Below are 18,152 nucleotides of genomic sequence, written 5' to 3'. Positions count from 1 at the left end.
TAGCTGCTAGGACTCCTCTCCCTGACTAATCACTGAAGACATCTTTCAAATGAGTTTCATTTTGTTGTCAATCCTCAAGGAGGTGGGTGACAAGGCTCAGAAGTCTGGCAAAAACAGAACAAAAGAAAAAAAATGACCCTTGCCTCCATTCTTTAGTTCCCACCCTTTTGCACAGTATCTTACCCTGTGATTTGTGGTTCCTGTGCATCTTTCTGCCCCACTCTTCCCCAAAACAGAGAGACATTGACTAATCAGTACCTGGCACTTGTAAGGACCTGGAAAATGCAGAAATAAACAATCTCTCTGCACAAGAACTCATGATCTTATGAGAGATGGCCAGGTAAACAACATTTAAAACATGGCCATCCTAGCACCATGTATGTGGGAGCTAGGACAGGTCCACAGCATGCTGAGGAGTCAGGCAGACCCTCAGATATTCAGCCCCACCAATCGTTCTACCGGCTCCCGGTGTGGCACTGCCTTCCAGGTAGCATTGCCCTCCAGGATGCTACATGTCCCTATGACTTTGGATTCTTTTCTAAAGGCTTTGGCTCGTGGTTGTTGGCCCTGTCATTTATTAAGACCCCCAAGTTTTATGACTTCTTTCTGTCCCTACATGGCTTTCCCAGGCAATTAAATCCTTGCGTAGTCTGTGTTAAATTTGCTCTTTGTTTACACATGAGTACAACATCATTGCTGGCAAAATCATTGAACCAGAATAAGGTTTTCTAAAGATACAAAGGTAAGGATTGTATTTGTATGCTGCAGATAATATTCTTGTTGCATGTTACTAGAAAACTCCCTGTGTTCGTGCTAGTCAGCTTTATCTGTTTTGTTCTGTGCTGTATACCTAACATTTTGCACAGGGCTACATATGCAATAGATATTTGTGGAGTGAACTTCCTGCCACTATAAGCTAGATCTTAAACAAATTTGAACAGAAACCTTATATTCTGTTTTTTTTAAATGTTTGCCCAAGCTAATGATCCAGCATGAAATCTTATATTCAATTAGTGGGCTTCAGTTATTTTACAATGATTAGGACCCTGCAAAGGAATAAAGGTGAAAGGCACATTGGTTTCCTATGGCCACTATAAAAAATAACTACAGATTTAGTTAAACAATGTAATCTCAGTATCTTACAGTTATTGTGATCAAAAGTCTAAAATGAGTCTCACTTGGCTATTAGTTCTGCAGATCCTCTGGAATGATCCATTGATTTCTCTTTTTTAGCTTCTAGCATGCACCTGAATTCCTTGTTTCTTTGGTTCCATTCTTCCATCATCAAAGCCAAGAATGTCCTAAAGTGAGTTCTCAGCCTGTAATCTCTCTGATTTTCCTTCTGCTTCCCTCTTGCAGTACAATGGCCCTTGTGATGACTTTGGGTCCACCCAGATAAAGCTAAGTGAATCTCCCTTTTTTAAGGTAAGGTGAATTAATCACACTTCCCTCTTACACTCTTTCATCAAAATCAGAGATTTCTTGTCTATTACAAGGCTCAGACTACAGAATTTCCTCACTATTCCACCATGGTTATCACTCCTACATCCTCTTGCTTATTAACTTTTATTCTTTCTCTGCTGCTTTGAAGGTAAGGTCTAAATGTCTTTCCCAGCTCTTACAGAGCCCTTTACATATGATTTCTCTTTGTCTCCCTCTCCAGCCTCATCTAATACCCTACCTACTTCTGCTTTCAGTCTCCCTAGTGTCTTTAGCTTTAATATTTTAATATAATATTATTTCTCTTTGATCATGCCCATTGTGCTCATGCTTTCTCTCTCTTCCTCTTTTTCTCTCTGCCCTTCTCCTGTGTCATCATGCCATTTAGGGAAAAGATAGGCTAACTGTTCCATCCATCCAAGCACAGGCTAACTAGTCCACCCAAATCACAGTTTATATGCAAGTTTTTCAAGTAAGCCCTTCCTTCAGCATCTCAGGCTAGTTAAGGCCTCCCATACATGTTTCTGGATCCCTAAGATTCAATGTTCAGCTTTTATTCCAGTCTCTCTGCCACCAGATTGCACCCTGCTTAGAGCATAGCCCATGACTGTCTTTGCTATAGAACCTCCAGCACTTGGCACAGGGCTGGCACTCATGCCAAGGAGGCTTTCATTAAATATCTGCTGAATGAATTTATTCCCTTCTGTTTATTACAATTAGCATGACAGAGGCCGGCCTCTGGCAAAAAAAATAACCCAGACTCAAATAGAACTCTGCAGAAGACAATGCATAAACACTACTCTAACCTACTCCACCAGCACTACAACATCTAGATTCCAAAATATACTCATTCAAACATACACTCATAGATAGGCACTGGAATGACAGTGCCTCCGTCTTCCCTGATTTAATAAGCCTGGCTCAAAATGCCTCATAGAGTTGGGGCTATTCCCAAAGCTTTTCCTAACTACAAATGCTAGATAAATGGGATGGAATTTTGTCCAATCTGTGGGGATTTAAAGGGATCACATGACTTCCCTAAACTTCAGTTTCATAATCTGTGAAATAAAGATAATAATGATATCAACTCCAAAGGGTTGTTGTCAATACATAGTGACTGGCACTTAGTAGCACTCAGTCTTTTTTTAGTAGTTGATAGACATAATGCCTTTTTTTATTTGTTTATTTTTATATGGTGCTGAGGATCAAATCCAGTGCCTCACATGTTAGACAGGTGCTCTGCCACTGAGCTACAACCCCAGCCCTGAAAGAATTTTTTCAATATTTATTTTTTAGTTGTATGTGGACACAATATATTTATTTATTTATTTTATGTGGGGCTGAGGATCAAACCCAGTGCCTCACACATGCTAGGCAAGCACTCCACCACTGAGCCACAATCCCAGCCCCACTCAGTGAGTCTTGTTGCTATTATCTCTGTCCATTATAGCCCAACCCTTAATTTGACTCCATGTCCCTCTGTAGCTCTTTCATCTTCTCCCAAATTATTCTTGGTTAGTATTTTAGGAAAAGAATCCCCATCATATTTATTTGTTCAGTAAACAGTCATTTCCTGAGCCTTTTACTATGTTCTAGGTACTGTACTGGTGTCTGTGGATATGGAGAAATAAAGGAACAGTAGTTGGAAAGAAGAAGATCCAAGTACATGACATATATTTTCTGCTCTATTAACACCAGTAGCCCTCCTCCCCACAGAGTAGATTTTTTTTTCCCCAAGAAGAGATTTTGTCCTCAGAAAATATTGAAGATATTTTAAAAAATCAAAATAAAGAAAGCTATAAATTACCAACTCATATTGGGAATCCTATAATTGTGTTAAGAATTGTGATAATACCTTACACTTTGCTTTTATCTGATTACAGCTCAAGGGATAAATAGAAGCATGGCAGTCAGTATTTACCCTGCCAGGCATTGGGACTCTGGGACTTCAAGAGTATTGGCTTTCCCTCCACCCAAAGCCTACTTTGCTGCCATTTGCACCCAAAATACAAACTGCACATTTCCTCATGTAAACAGTAAAAACTATTCCAGACTGTTTTGTATTCAAAACACAATTGATTTCAGCTTTAATAAGTTTGGCTAAAATCCTGGACTATCAAGCTCAGAAGGGCGTTTAAAGATCAAAGAGTTGTAGGTCATCATATATATCAGCTCAGTGTGGGTGTGGCTTGAAGTGACTTGACAACTTCATAATCAGAAACAGATGCTCCCATGAAGGAATCTTAGATTTCACTGAATGAAACTAGTTATTCTAGGAGCTCAATAAGTCTCTACTTTGCCAATCACACTCAATAAACATTCCTAGATCTCCTTCTATCAAGAGGCAGAATGTACCCTTGTATTTCAGGAAGTGGTACCAGTTTGAAATGTATGAAGATCTTGGAGTTCTTGCCCAGAATGACACCTAAAAGTATAGAATTTCATTTGCTAGAATTGAAAGTCCTAAACTCCCAGCTTGGTACATCTTTCAGGGTCATCCTGAGACTATGATAATGTTGATCAGCCTGAAATCGGACTTAAAATTTTTATTAATATCTTTCATGAAGTTCTGTTCATTTATTTGGCTCTTCAGTGACCTGATAAAGGATTCATGAGCTTTAGGATTCCAAGATAGAATGTGTTTGCTGAACAGAAAAGTTGGAAGGAAACTACAAGGATGGGTCTGAAGGAAGTTGGTTTGGAATGGAGACACCAATCTCAGAGACTAGCAAGTGACTTTCCTCAAAGCAGATCATATATATTGACATCAACTTTCTGAGCCAGAATCACAAGTCAGCAAAATTATGACATGAGGCCAACTTCTCAGGCAGATGACATGTTGTGTCTCTCATATCATCTTTTAGGTCCAGAGTGGCTACACATACCACCCATCCTACTGGGTAGAATATTTGGATTATTAAGACAAATAATTCTAGCCATGCACCTCATTGTGGTGTCTCACATATGTGGTCTTTTATATATCATGTCATGAATGCCCTTCTTTCTCTTCCTGGCAAATTCTGAATCACCTTCTAAAGTCTAGCTCATAAATTATTTTATTCAATAAGTCTTTGCTAAGTTTGTACTATGACTTTGGCCCTATGCTATGGTACACAAAGACAGCTCTCTCTCTCTCACAGTGCTTAGTCTGTTGGGAAACTTCAATGAAACAAGGTGAGTATTGGGTTACTATGAGCAAAAAAGTGGAATGGAAGTCCACAGGATGACAAAGCATCTAGTCTGGAGGAACAAGGGTATGAGATATGTGATATTTCAAGTGAGAACTGAGGTACTAACAAGAGTTAGCCAGGTAAAAGCAGGGAAGAAAGGAACATGACAGACTGAAGAAACATCCCAGATAAAGCATATGAGGTACTTGATGTGCGGCTGACATGGCTGATATATTGTAAGAAACAAATAGCCATTATAGCAGTAAGCAGGACCACATCACATAGAACTTTTAAGGCCAGGGTTTAATTTTGGATTTTATTCCATGTTCAGATGAGTTCCATAAAATGGTATTAAATGGGTAAGTGACATGATCTGGCTTATAATTTAAAAGAAAAGTCTAGTAATCCAGGCGAAATCTCACGATGGAAGCTTGGGCTGCTGGTAATGGGAGTGCAAAGGAGGGAATAGAAAATGGGGTTTAAGTTGGAGGCTGAGTTTATAAGATTTTCAGTTGTGCTGGGTATGGAGATGAGCAAGATTATCAAGAATACCTCCTAGGTTTTTGGCCTGAGCATCTCGGTGAATGCTGCTTCTATTGACTAATAAAGGAATGATTGAGGGAAGAATTTTGAAGGTTGAGGGAATAAGAATTTTGCTGTTAATATGACAAAAAAACTGGTTTGAAAGAAGGAAGCTAAAGACATCAGTTTGGCAGTCACCAGTACGAAGAAGGTGTGGTGACTTTCATATACGCCAACAATGTTTTTGACTCTCTGTGTCCCTCCTCTTACTCTATCCTGACCTTAGGTATGCTGCATGATTTCCCAGGCCAGGAGAGTAAAAGCTATGCAGCTTCCACCTGGTTCTTTTGGAACATTTGTTCTTCAGAGACTCCTTCTGGAGATGTTCTCTTTCAGAACCAAGATCACATGCTGTGAGAAGCCACAGGAAAAAACATGTGGAGATTCTCAAGACAACAGATGAACTTGTCCTTCAACCTTAGTAGCCCATCTGGCAGACATGTGAGCAAGGTTCCCATTGCCAAGTCAAACTGCATCAGCCTCATTCATCTTCTCAGCTTAAGACCCGACTTTTGCCTTTCTGAACAGAACTGGAACTGGGCAATTAACATGTTTGTCTCTTACTCTAGAATCCCCTGCCATATGGAGCAGGGAAGTGAACCCTTCACTCCAAGATGTTCTAGTCAATGAAGTCACCCTCTGCTTGTTTTAGTCATCTTATCTGTAGTCTTAGACATCATGGAGGAGAGGCAAGTCATCCTTGCTGTCTTCTGTCCACATTTTTTTTTTTACCTATGTATGGACAAGATGATATGGTGTTATTTTACTTTGGAGTGGTTTGTTACACAATAAAAGATAACTGGAATATGTGGTAACTGAAACCATCAAGAGTAATGAGATCACTCAGGGAGAATGTGGAAAGGGAAACAAGAACAGGGGAAAGACTGTAGGGAGCCCCAAGCTTTTAAGGGAGGGGAGGGAAGAAGTTTAGTGGAAAAATATGAGAAATAGAAAGATGGCAGAGGGAAAACGTGGGGCTACCAGGAGACTGTGGTGTCATGGAAACTAATGAGTATGTTTCAAGGATGAAGTAGTTGTTAACTGTCAAATGCTGCTGAAGGGTCAAGTAAGATAACTAAAAATGCCTTTTGGTTTTAGTAACAAGGACAGTGGTGACTCAGCAGGAGCAGCTTACTGAGAGCAGATAACAAAATTAGCATTCTTTGAGAAGAGAGTAGAGATGAACAATAAGAAAAGGGGCTGGCCTTATACTGAAAGGAAGCTACTGTTTTTCTCTGACAGAAGAGAAGGGAAACCATGTAGATCCCACTAAGTCTATTTTGTCATAGGAGGTTAGGGAGTCTCCTTCTGGGAATTTGTGTTCTCTCCTGAGTTAAATGTTTGGAAGGAAAAAAAAAGGAGAGGTGTTTGTTTTCATTCTGTGCTCTTAGCTTAGGTGGGGTCCCCCTGCCTGGCATCAGGATCCCTATAATCTCCTCAATTTAAGATCCAACTTTTTCCATGCACCGAATGGAGTTGGGCAACAAATAATCTTGCATCTCATCACATACATGAGACCTTGCCACAAGCAGAGCAAGGATATTAGGGTGGGGTTGAGGAGCCCAAGAGTTCACTGCTAGAGGTATAAATATAACCATAAATTCCTCGGTTTAGTCTCCAAGCACCTTTACTTAGTATTTAGTCAAATTCTTTTGAAACTGCCTACCCATCTGAATTGTATCACAGGGATCAAAAGGATGAGATTTGTGCACCCAGAATCAGGGTGGGTTCCCAGATGTAGTGATAGGGCTGAGCATCCCACCAGGAAGCTGTTGAAAGGGATATTTTGTTGATTAGGTTCTGATCATGATCTGATTTTACTAATGGGGAAACTAAGTCTCATCTCAAGGAAAGGACTTGCCTAACATTAGACAGCAACTGGAATGAAATTAAACCCAGTATAAAATCCATGTACCCATTTTCCTCAGTGATTTTTCCTTGATACTCATTATTAGAGCTGAGGCAGAAGGGAGGTAGAACAGGTAAGTTGCCCCATCATTTGTGACAACATAGATAAAACTGAAGATCATTATGTTTAAGCAAAATAAGCCAGGCACAGAAGGACAAGTACCACATGATCTCACTCATATATGAAATCTGGAAAAGGACAAAACAAATGAACAAATCCCCAAAACTCAAGTACATAGACTTATTTTAATAGTAATTTCACTATTGTGTATTTATCAAAACACCATTCCATATACCTTAAATAAAAGATATTTAAAGGAAAAAAAAGAATAAGAAAAGATTGGAGGTTCTAGAAGGCTGTTTTTCCACCAACAAGGGCAAGGTGCTTTTGGCCTCACTCCAGCAGATGGTCACTGATGAATGCTTGTGGGCTAAAGGGCTACCTCCAATTCTTGGATCCCTTTGACAGCATTTTTCCCAATTGAGTCCTTCCTCCTTCAGTATCCTTACTATTCTTTCCTGCTGGACCTTTTGCAAGGCTTCAGAGTTTTCAGAGTGTCTTTTTTCCAAGCCATCCTGGGATCCCGCTGAAGGGTGTCATAACACAGATGCATACTGGATGGGCCAATGGATATGTCTGAGGTATTTAGGCAGGTCTAGTGCTCAGTCATGCCTTCTCTTGTCTTCAGTAATTTAGCAAGAGGTACTAACAGATCCTTAATGAATCCCCAGATTTAAAAGCCCATAGGAGCAAACAATTATTTAATTAGGATGAAGCTATTTAAAGTGGCTTAAAATAGAGCACATTTATTAGTACTTGGATGCTCCCAGAGCTGCCTTAGAAGACTGCACATTGGGTTTGTTTATTTCCATTAGTTTCCATTGATCATGATTTGGCTAGTCTCTTCTCGAACACCACAGAAGAAATTCTCCTCCATGTAGTTAGCATTCAGTTATTCAGTAAATACTTACTGTTTTCTATGTGGTACATAGTCCTCTAGCAGCCTCTAGACTGGTACCTTCAATAATCTGCTTGGATCTGTCTGTCATGTTCCTAATACCATAAAATACTCCAACCCACGATATTGAGATTTAAATTTTAGTGGATCTCAACAACAGAAATGCTGATGGGAAAAGTTTGAGCTTTCCCCTATGACTAGAGGCGTAATTTTTAGAGGCAAGGTGGTTTCAGAAGGTTTTTAAGGAAACAACACTTAAATCTTGGTAATTAGACAATTTTATATAAGAGGTTGCCTTCTGTGTCTTGTAGTTGTTTTTGGAATGTGACTGAACTTGTCAGGGACTAGAATTACTGTAGTAATAGCACACACATCAGATGATCACAGGGTTGGAACACGCCTCAAGGATCAGATCATCCAAGTCCCTTCCTTTATTTTAAATGAGAAAACCCTTTTTTTAAGATCTGAAATTCTCTTCCCATCCTTTAGGACCCAAATACTTTTCCCAAGTAAATCTCTTGAGATTATTTCCCAGATTTCTTCTTACTCTGCAATATAAAGAATCATTTTCCATTTCTCAACACTCACTCTCATTCTGCCCAATAATACTAAGAGAACTATTGCCTAAGGGAAATAATAATCAATGGAAAAGAGAAAGCCTTTAGAATTATAATGACAGTATCTTTCTTTATTCCCAGGGAGTTGATGAATATAGCATAGGAAGCAACACATCTGTTTCCTTCTCTCTTATAGTGGCCAATAAGACCATTGAGTGATAGAAGCTCTGTTTTTACATGGGCTCCATCACTGGAATGGTGTTCTTGCTTTGAGATAACTTTCTTCCAGCTTATTCTAATGGTGTTAAGAAGTGTAAGTAAGGGTGGCACAAGAACAGGGGTGTACTGTCTGCAGTAGGCAAAGAGTGACCAATAAAAGTTCTCCAGCCCAAGTACAACTCAGAAAGGGTTTAATAAACAGCCGCTAAACATTGCACCAAAGCATTTGGAAACACAATTTCTACAGAGAGGCAAAGGTCAGGCTTCCATTCTAAATCCTTGACAATCAGTAACAGCCCCGCCCACCCCCACCCCCCATCCCCACTTATCCACGAAACTACACTCTTCTAGTCATGAATTTACCTACAGACACAGTCTTAGGAATAATGGGACTGGCATGCATTATCCCAGCAATGGCAAGGAAGCAGGGGATGGGGGAAGGATGGATGAAAGGGCAACCAGCAGCTAATGATACACCCCTTAGGAGCTTTGTTCAGGGGGCGGGCAGGGAGAATCTGCTTGTAGTGCCATCTGTGGCTTTACCTTGAACTTCCAGGATACTCTGCACTAGTGAAATATTCAGATCCAAAGTGTCTAGAGCTGTGGACTTAAAGAATCTCATTCTTTAAGTCATGACTATTACAGTGGTCTTCTTGGGGGATGCATTATAACTTTCTAAAGACCTTTTTGGTATCCCAAAAATGTGCACTCATGACCCAGAAAGCTCACTGACATTGTGTTGATCCTGAGTCACAGTGGACTGACTTCTCGGTTCTTTCTTCATTTTGGCCTTTGGAGAGAGGCATATGATAGTTCTTTATTAAAGATACTTGAAGGGACCCTAGACAACTATTCAAACTTCTGGGACTCAATTTATCTACTTATAAATTTTTTAATTTATGCCTGTCCCTTTTACTCACATTAAAATTAAGAATGAATGAGATTAAATGGCCTGTAAATAATTCATTATAAAACTGGTAATAAAGTTAATGATTTAGTTGACTCAAAGTTAACTAGAAATATTTGTATGAATCACCAGTTTGCCCCTCATAAGAACTGGCATTCACAGATGACCAGAAGTGCCTGACATGGTGGGAGCAAAGTGCCTGAGATTGGGAAGGGTGTGGATTTTGGAGGATATGGAAGGAAAAACTTGACTTGATCCTGCCAGTGACCCTTTCATTTGCACCAGTCTTCAATCCTTAACTACCATCAACCCCTCTAATCACATCCAGTATTTGACTATTGCCTTAGCAAAAGAGGTAAGTTTCTTATCTTTCCCCACTTTTAAAAATTCTCGTAGAAGCATTCAATGTAGATGGTTTTTTTTGTTTCTGTTAACATCTTTTTGTTTAAAGGCATTGAAGAGAAATTTCCTGGAAGAGAGCTATACCAAGCACAAGTGTACTTTCCTGAGGGGCTGAACCTCACAGGGCTACAGCCATCTCAGTGCCAGTCTGGCCCAGTGGGTTTTATTTGTTTTGACCATACATGGTTGATAGTTTTGAGCCTTCATTGTCCTCACTAACTTCCAAGCCAAGAAAGGGATTGGGGATGATAAACACAGGTTAGTACTTGCTTCTGCCTTTCCTACCAGTTCTTATGCTGTAGGCAGAAGAGGTGGCAGACAGGACTATGTGTGATAGGCCTGCCTGGCTCCCAAGTGAGTAAGAGTTGTCTGGTCTAAACCAGTCAACAAATCTTCTCAGTCTATACCTCTCAAATAGCAAAGGCTACCACTTTAGGGAGCAGAGTCCCCAATTCTTTCTGCAGTGGGCAGAGTGCAATAAAATACATGCAGTGCCCTCAGCTGGGGGAGACTGGTAGACTAAGATGAGCAACTGGACAAATGGCAGTGTTTGGCTCAGATGGGGGAACACTAAGCAATGTCAGAGGGACGAGTAATTTTTCTGTCGTTGAACTTTCATTGAGATTCATAAATATGAATTGAGAGTCAGAGTTTGGAAGGGGTGAAAAAGAAAAATCCTGAAACACACAGAGGGGAGCCCAGGGGTTTAGATGCCTGGATGCTTCATGGGGTATGCAGTGCTCTGGTTGCCGTGCTACCACCACTATCTACTGTTTGCGGATCATGCCCTTGATCGCTGACTCCCGGTTCACATATGTGGCCCAATAGACCAGATTGAATATGGCAAAGAGCACAGGAAAGATGATGCGGGAAATTTTGTCAACCTTGCTGACACTGTTGTAGGTCTTCGTCTCAGCAGGGCTGTCCTGCACATAGGTAGCCTTGGGTGAAGCAATAATTGTCGGAGTTGAGGAGGCACTGGGAGTGGCGCCCTTGGAGATGGTGGAGAACTCAGTGTCCTTGGCCAGGTTGATGGGATAGGTGGTCCCCACAATGTTGAAGGTGGTGCTTGTTTTCTTTGTTGGTGCTGCTGGTGTTTTCTTCTAGAGGTTGGGAAGGGGAGAAGAGGGGAGGAGGGAAGAATAAAACAGAAGCTAATTAATTCATTATACACAGTACCTTCAGTGGCTACAGGAAGGAGGAGCTATGAGGGAAATTAAGAAACAGGGGCCATGAAGCCAATACATAGCCAGGATTTTGTCTAGGGTGAATTGAAGATGAGTTTGAAAACAGAAAACACGCATCATCCTGGCTCACTAGCTATGTGGCTTTGTCTGAGTCACTTCTCCTCTCGTAGCTCCAGTTTCTTCATCTGTAAAATGAGGATCAAAATAACTGGCAGGTTGTTGAAAGGATCAGATGATAGAATGGTGGTAGCAACCACAGGTTAACTACAGACTGTTAGTCATAAGTGGGGCCTTATATATTATATAGTTTGATAGATGAGAAAACTTAGCCTCAAACTAAATGTGTGAGCTCATACTAGCAACCTGGACTCTTGTTTGTTATCCATGGCTGCATTATGCTGCTTTTTATAGACAAGAGACATTTTTGGTTACCCAAGAAATAACTCCAAAAGAACATAATTTCTAAGTGGTATATCTTCCTTGAGGAAGAGAGCTCGGTGAGTCCGCAAAGTCATTTTGTCTTAAAGGCACAATAAATACTATGGTATGTATACATGCATCATTATGACAAACATCCCAGCCTTCATGCACTGTAATGTATTCAACAAGGTTGGGAACACACCAAGGTTTTCCACTCTTGCCAGATTTCATGCAGGAGACACAGCCTCCCCAAAGGGCTATGAAAATGACCTTTCTGAGACAGCAAAGGCAGAGACAGCAAAGGCAGAGACAGCTGAGGGCTTGCTATGGCATTGCCCTTTGGGCTTATGTTTCAGAGTAAAAACACCCAAAGTGGCAAAGGGAAGCAAGCAAACACACATGCCCATTTGTCCTCACATTATATGCACTCATGTACACATGGAGCCTCACTAGAATTCCCCTGTTGCTGAAGAAAAAAGAGGTGACAATATTTAGGTTTGAATCAGAACAGAGACACTTAGGGGCAGGGAAAGCAAGGGAGCAGGGCAGCCCTCATCTCTAGCCAAAGGCAGGGGCCTGGCTCATGGGCTATAGGCTACATGCTGCCTCATTCCTCACTCTAACCTATTCTTTCCTCCATCCCTCTTTGGCTTAGAAATGCTCCAATTTCAGCCACCTCACATTTCCTTTCTTGATGTTAATTTGCTTCTCAGAACTCAGGCTTTGTTTCTTTACTCCTCCATTTCCTACTTGTTTACATCCTAGCTGTCTCTATTCCTACCCTTTCTTATTGCCCCTTTCTCCTAATCTCTTTAATTTCTTTTCTTCTTTGCTTTAGAGTTCCCATGATTTTTTCTTTTCTCCTTTCAACCTCAGTGCCATTTACCTTCCTGATCCTAGTAATAACTTTTGCTCAATATTTACTAAATGTCTACTGGGTCAAGAAGGGTTAAGTGGAAAGGTTAAAAGGTAAGAGAGCTTTAGTCCCTGTCTTCTAAGAGTGCACAGACCAGTGTGGGAGAGAGCCTTGTGAACACTGTCATAGAATGTAATCAGAGTTATAATAGATTTGAGCAAAGTGTTATGAGAATTCAATAAAAGGCGGGGGAGCAAAAACTAGGAGGTATAGGAAAAGGTGGCTCAGAGAAAGCAGTGGGTTTTGTGGTGTGGCTCACAGAAGATGAGCAGGAACTCATCAGATGAAGATGTACCAAAGGCCACTACATAGGCCAAGGGCAGTGTCTGAGGGATGTCAAGGAGTTTGTAGAGGCTGATTCACAGTGTGCATGGCAAAGAATTGCATAAACTAAGGGTGTGCAGACAGGAAGAGGTCAAATCCCAAAAGGTTCTATATGCCATGTTCTCCCACTCAGCCTGCCTATACTGATTTCAGTGTTTTCAATCAGGAAGGGCAAGCATCAAAGATGAGGGGGTGTTGATTTAAGAAAATGAACAGTCTGACTAGCAGAACATTTTAAAAGCAATGCTTTTTTTTTTCTTTTTCTCTTTGAGGATTGCATCACATTGCTATAAGGGGAGGGTGGGGACAGAACTCTAGGGCTTCTAAGAACCTTGTAAATGCTTTAAATACTACATAAGACTCATTTATAATTAGCAAAGTCATTTTGTGAATAGAGTCCTGCTGTTAAATGCTTTTGCTCTTAAATATAATAGTGCTTTACTTGTTTGCCTGCTTACTTATTAATTTGTTTAGTAATCCTGTTTTTAAAATAGGAATACCAAGAAAGAAAAACAAAACCACTGCCCTGATTTTGCTAGAAAGCTTTCATGTTATAAGCTGGTTATGACCAGGTCTCTGAAATAATAATTTGAACAACAAACACTTTCTTTAGCTCCATAGGTACTTTGTGTTCTATAGATGAGGAGAAGAAGGAGTCAATCCAATCACACATATTTTTAAGAAAGGAAAATTATCTTTTAATTGCACTCACCATTTCCAACAAAACATATATTAATCAGTCAGTGTATTTTTTACTGGCATTGTCAAGGAAGAAAATTAAAGCAAACGTTTTAGTATTGAGGAGGAGTTGCTTATTTTCTTGCAATTGAATTATATTGGTTCCCTATATGTTTGGGATTTTAATCTCTTATTACATTCATGGTTTGCAAATATTGTTTCCCATTCTGTAGGTTGCTTTTTCACTGTCGGTTGATTTTTTTCTTTGTAGTTACCATGAGACTTACATTACATTATAACATGCTAGTTTAGACTGATAAAAACTCTATACTTTGTGTTCCCATCTCCACTAATAGTTTGTTTTTGATTCCACAATTTGTATCTTTTTATATTGTTATCTTTTTCTGTTTTAGATTTTTTATTGATTGTTTTAATTATACATGACAGTAGAATCCATTTTGATATAGTTCTACAAAAGTTATATTTTAACAAATTCTCATAGCTGTTATTTTTAATAGTTTCATCTTTTAACTTTCATACTAATGATGTAAGTGGTCTGCATATCACCATTACAGTATTAGAATATTCTAAATTTAACTTTTAGCAGTGTATTTTATACTTTCATATGTTCTTGTGTTACTAATTAGCAATTTTTCCTTTCAGCTTGAAGAACTTCCTTTTTCATTTCTTATAAGATGATTCTGGTGGTGATGAACTCCCTCAGCTTTTGTTTGTCTTAGAAAGTCTTATTTCTGCATTTCTGAAGGACAGCTTTGCATGATACAGTATTCTTCATTGTCATTTTTTTTTCTTTTGGCACTTGGAATTTATCATCACTCTCTCTTCTGGCCTATAAAATCTATACTGAGAAATATACTATGATATATTGGAACTCCTTTACATGTGAGTTTCTGTTTTTTTCCCCTTTCAAGATATTCTCTGTCTTTTATTTGCAATTGTTGACTATGATACATTTCAACCGAGTTTTGTTTGCAGTGAATCTGATTGGAGGCCTATGATCTTGTACCTGGATATTTATTGTTCTCCCCAGATTTGGAAAGTATTCTGCCATCATTTTTATTTAAATAAACTTTATACCCCATCATTTTTCTTTTTCTTCTCAAACTCCTATGACTGTAGGATTTGCTCCTTTGACGCTGTCACATAAATCTTATAAGCTTTCTTTGTTGCTTTTTATACTTAATAATTTTTCTTCTCTAAATGTGTATTTTCAAATAACCTATCTTCAGGTTCACAGATTATTTTTTCTTCTTGTTGAATTCTGTTGTTGATGTTCTCTATTTCATTCCATTTTCAATTTAAGAATTTGTTTCATTTTTTAACAAAATACTTTCAATATCTGTTAATTTGATATTTTTGATCATTAATCATTTTCCTGATAACACTGAATTGTTCCTCTGTATTTTCTTAAAGTACACTGAGCTTTCTTAAACCAATAATTTTGAATTGTTTTTCAGGCAATTCACATATCTCCACTTCTTTGAGAGATTTCTTTCTATGTGTTTCTTTTATGCTTTATTGTACTATTGTAGTAGAATATATCTTCCAATATTCCCCTAAAGCAGGATACCTGGGAGATGACATTTCTGTGTTCTTGCAGGCCTGAAAATGACTACTTTATATTTTCACTTAAGTGATACTTTGGTTATCAGTTGTTCCTCAGCTTTATGAGATTTACTGCTTCAGTGTTTTCCAATATCTAATATAGTTGAGAAATCTGTTTGTTATTTATTTGCAAATAAATTTTTTCTTTCTAGATAATGTATAGATTATCAATTTTGTTCCTAGATTTCTGAAATTTCATGAAGATGTGCATTTATGTAGGCACATAAAAACACTTATGGAGTCTGGAGTCTTAGGACTTTCCATGTAAATATTTCTGTATTAGTTCTTTCTTAATTTCCTTCCTTCCTGTTCATTCATTCTGTGATTTCTGAATTATATGAACTTCTTGGATTCTCAAAGTCTTGTACCTTAACTTTTCATCCCTACGTCTCTTACTTTTATGTTAACTCCCCTGCCTCCAACTTAATGGGTGATTTTCTTCCTTTTATTTTTCTACCTCACTATTAAAATTTTTATTTTGGCAAGTATATTATTTTAATATCAAGAACTCTTCTTTATTATTTGATTTTATTTTATATAACATCTTGTTCTTTTTTAATGGAAAATATATACAAATTTATGGTGAAACCCAAAATATAAGTTGGATTTGTTTTTCTTAATTTCTTTTTAATTCTTCTTTTATTTATTTATTTTTTGGTGCTGGGAATGAAATCCATAGCCTTGTACATGCTAGGTAAGTGTTCTACCACTGAGGTACATCCTCAGCCCCTTCTCTTTAATTCTTGATATTATCTCTGTTCTCTCTCTCCAAGACACGATGTTGTTGTCTTTTATTCTTTAAATCTCTGGTTCCTGTCTTACAATACAGTTTGGCTTGGTGGTCCAAAGTGGGTCACAGGGTGTGTGTGCGCCCTGGAAGGGTACTCCTCATCTTCAGCTCCCCTCCCTGCCACTTTCTCTCCCTCCCTCTCTCTATTTACTGGCTACCATGAGGTTAAGCCCTTTCAGCTGCCCTTTCCCTCCTGCTATGATGCTCTGCCTCAGTACAGGCACATAGCAATGGAGCCAGCTATCCATGAGTTGAAACCTCAGAAACCATGAGCCAAAATAAATCTTCTCCAGTAAGTTGTTTTACTCAGATTTTGTCACAGTGATGAAAAGCTGACTAACAATGAAGGGAAATCTTGCTTTTCATTCTGTAGAGCATGTATCTGGATGAATAATTTCAAATGTTGGACAGGCTCTGGAGTTTTAAAAATCTGTATACATGCTTTTAACCAATCCACCTAGTTGCACCTCTGTTCTCTCTATTGTGCCTGATGTATCTGAACATTGAGTTTCTCCTGGGTTCTGCCTTACTCCAGCTTGATAAATAATTTATTATTCCTTCGATTCATATTCAATTTTCTAAAGATGTATTCAAATGTTTTGTTTGACTGACAAACATTTTCCAGCTTTCCTGGTATTTGTGGCTTTATACCTACTTTATTAATTTACCGTCATTTTAGAGGTAATGTCAGAATAAGCAGTTATAAAACACATATACTTGATCCTCAGAAGCCCACAGTTCATTCATCTTTCAGAGTATAATTATACTGCAGTCATTTGTCTTCATTTAAAAATAAGGCTTTATTTTCATCTGTTCCATTTTCTCTTCTATAATCTTTCCTCCTACGTTTTATCTAATCCCTGACAATAATACAGATCAGAAATAAATTTTTAAATCAGTTATAATATTTTAAAACTTTCATGCTCACTCATTCTAGCTTTATAAAGCAAATAAGTTTTAATAACTCCCTCCAAAGGCAGAAAAAGGCTAAACTATGATTAAATTCTAGTATGCTGACTTCAAAGTACTTTATGCCTATTTCTATGAGTCTCACTGTTCCTACACATCATGGAAGTATAAAGTATAGGATCTTCACATTATAGATACATTTATGCATTCCATAGTTTATTTTTAAAATGTTACAATCTGCTTCTTATAGAGAATGTAAATATTTTGACCACAGGGAAGGCTAAGAAGGAAGACTAAGATCATCATCTTTTCAAAAAAGTTTTAGACCATTGTTTTTGTTCCTTTTTTTTAAAAAAAATAATTTTCAACACTGTTTGGGTGGAGAAATGGTCATTATTTTTGACATCTACCTCAACAATTTCTCAGTCTACTCTACTTCTCTATGTTCAAACCACTTTAGTACCTCTTCCTGGCCACAAAAACAACAACAAAAACAAAAACAAAGAAACCAAAAAACTCAACCTCATTTTTTTCACAAGATATTCTTGGTAGCCTTTCAGATATCTATAATTAGAAATAACCACCTTCTTGAAGTGTTTGCCCCTCCTCCAGTATATCAATCAAATTGAAAGAGTAAACTTCACATGAGTCAACCTATACAGAAGAAAATGAGCTTATCATCGTACTTGTTATACATTTTAACTCAGAACTAAATCAAATTGCAATTCTTAAATGTTGTGCCACATGGTAAGTTTACATTTGAATTTCTCCCATCTTCCAACATTACATTTCTTTTTCTTTTACATTTATTTTATTTATTTATTTTATGTGGTGCTGAGGATTGAACCCAGAGCCTCACACTTGCTTGGCAAGTGCTCTGCCACTGAGCTACAACCCAGCCCCCCCAAAATTACATTTCTAATGTGCAATCGTTTTTAAGATTTTACATCCCAGGATTTTTGATTTAAAAAATGTTGCCTTTTAGCTTTAGATTGTCCTTTCAAACTTCAGAAATTCTTTTTGATTTTTAATTCAAAAATATTCCTCTCCCAAGTTATTAACATTCACTAACACTCCCTTATAAATGTGAATCTTATTCCTTATGTGTCTTCATCCGAGTCATTGATGACAACATTTGAAGGGTTAAAAAAAAGCATG

The 18,152-nt window shown here is 38.3% G+C and overlaps 1 protein-coding gene and 1 long non-coding RNA gene across 7 annotated transcripts in view; one reads left to right on the top strand and one right to left on the bottom strand.

Annotated features, from left to right (window-relative positions):
* Window positions 1-9,009: 9,009 nt before the first annotated feature.
* Window positions 9,010-18,152, bottom strand: part of Gabra3 (gamma-aminobutyric acid type A receptor subunit alpha3) — a 213,235-nt gene continuing 204,092 nt past the window's right edge. For all 6 annotated transcript variants that reach the window (XM_040286804.2, XM_040286798.2, XM_021735402.3 and 3 more), the window contains one exon: window positions 9,010-11,247. In XM_040286804.2, the coding sequence (XP_040142738.1) occupies window positions 10,912-11,247 (336 nt within the window). In that variant the 3' untranslated portion in view covers window positions 9,010-10,911. The remainder of the gene's footprint in view (window positions 11,248-18,152) is intronic.
* The window catches only part of LOC144371665 (uncharacterized), a 181,876-nt gene continuing 173,682 nt past the window's right edge, over window positions 9,959-18,152 (top strand). The window contains exon 1 of the long non-coding RNA XR_013431636.1: window positions 9,959-10,097. This is a non-coding gene — a long non-coding RNA (uncharacterized LOC144371665). The remainder of the gene's footprint in view (window positions 10,098-18,152) is intronic.

This window comes from Ictidomys tridecemlineatus, chromosome X (assembly GCF_052094955.1).
Source record: "Ictidomys tridecemlineatus isolate mIctTri1 chromosome X, mIctTri1.hap1, whole genome shotgun sequence".
In the NCBI taxonomy this organism is placed as follows: domain Eukaryota; kingdom Metazoa; phylum Chordata; class Mammalia; order Rodentia; family Sciuridae; genus Ictidomys; species Ictidomys tridecemlineatus.
The sequence above is the reverse complement of the archived record's forward strand: the minus strand, read 5'-3'. Positions and strand labels throughout refer to the sequence as shown.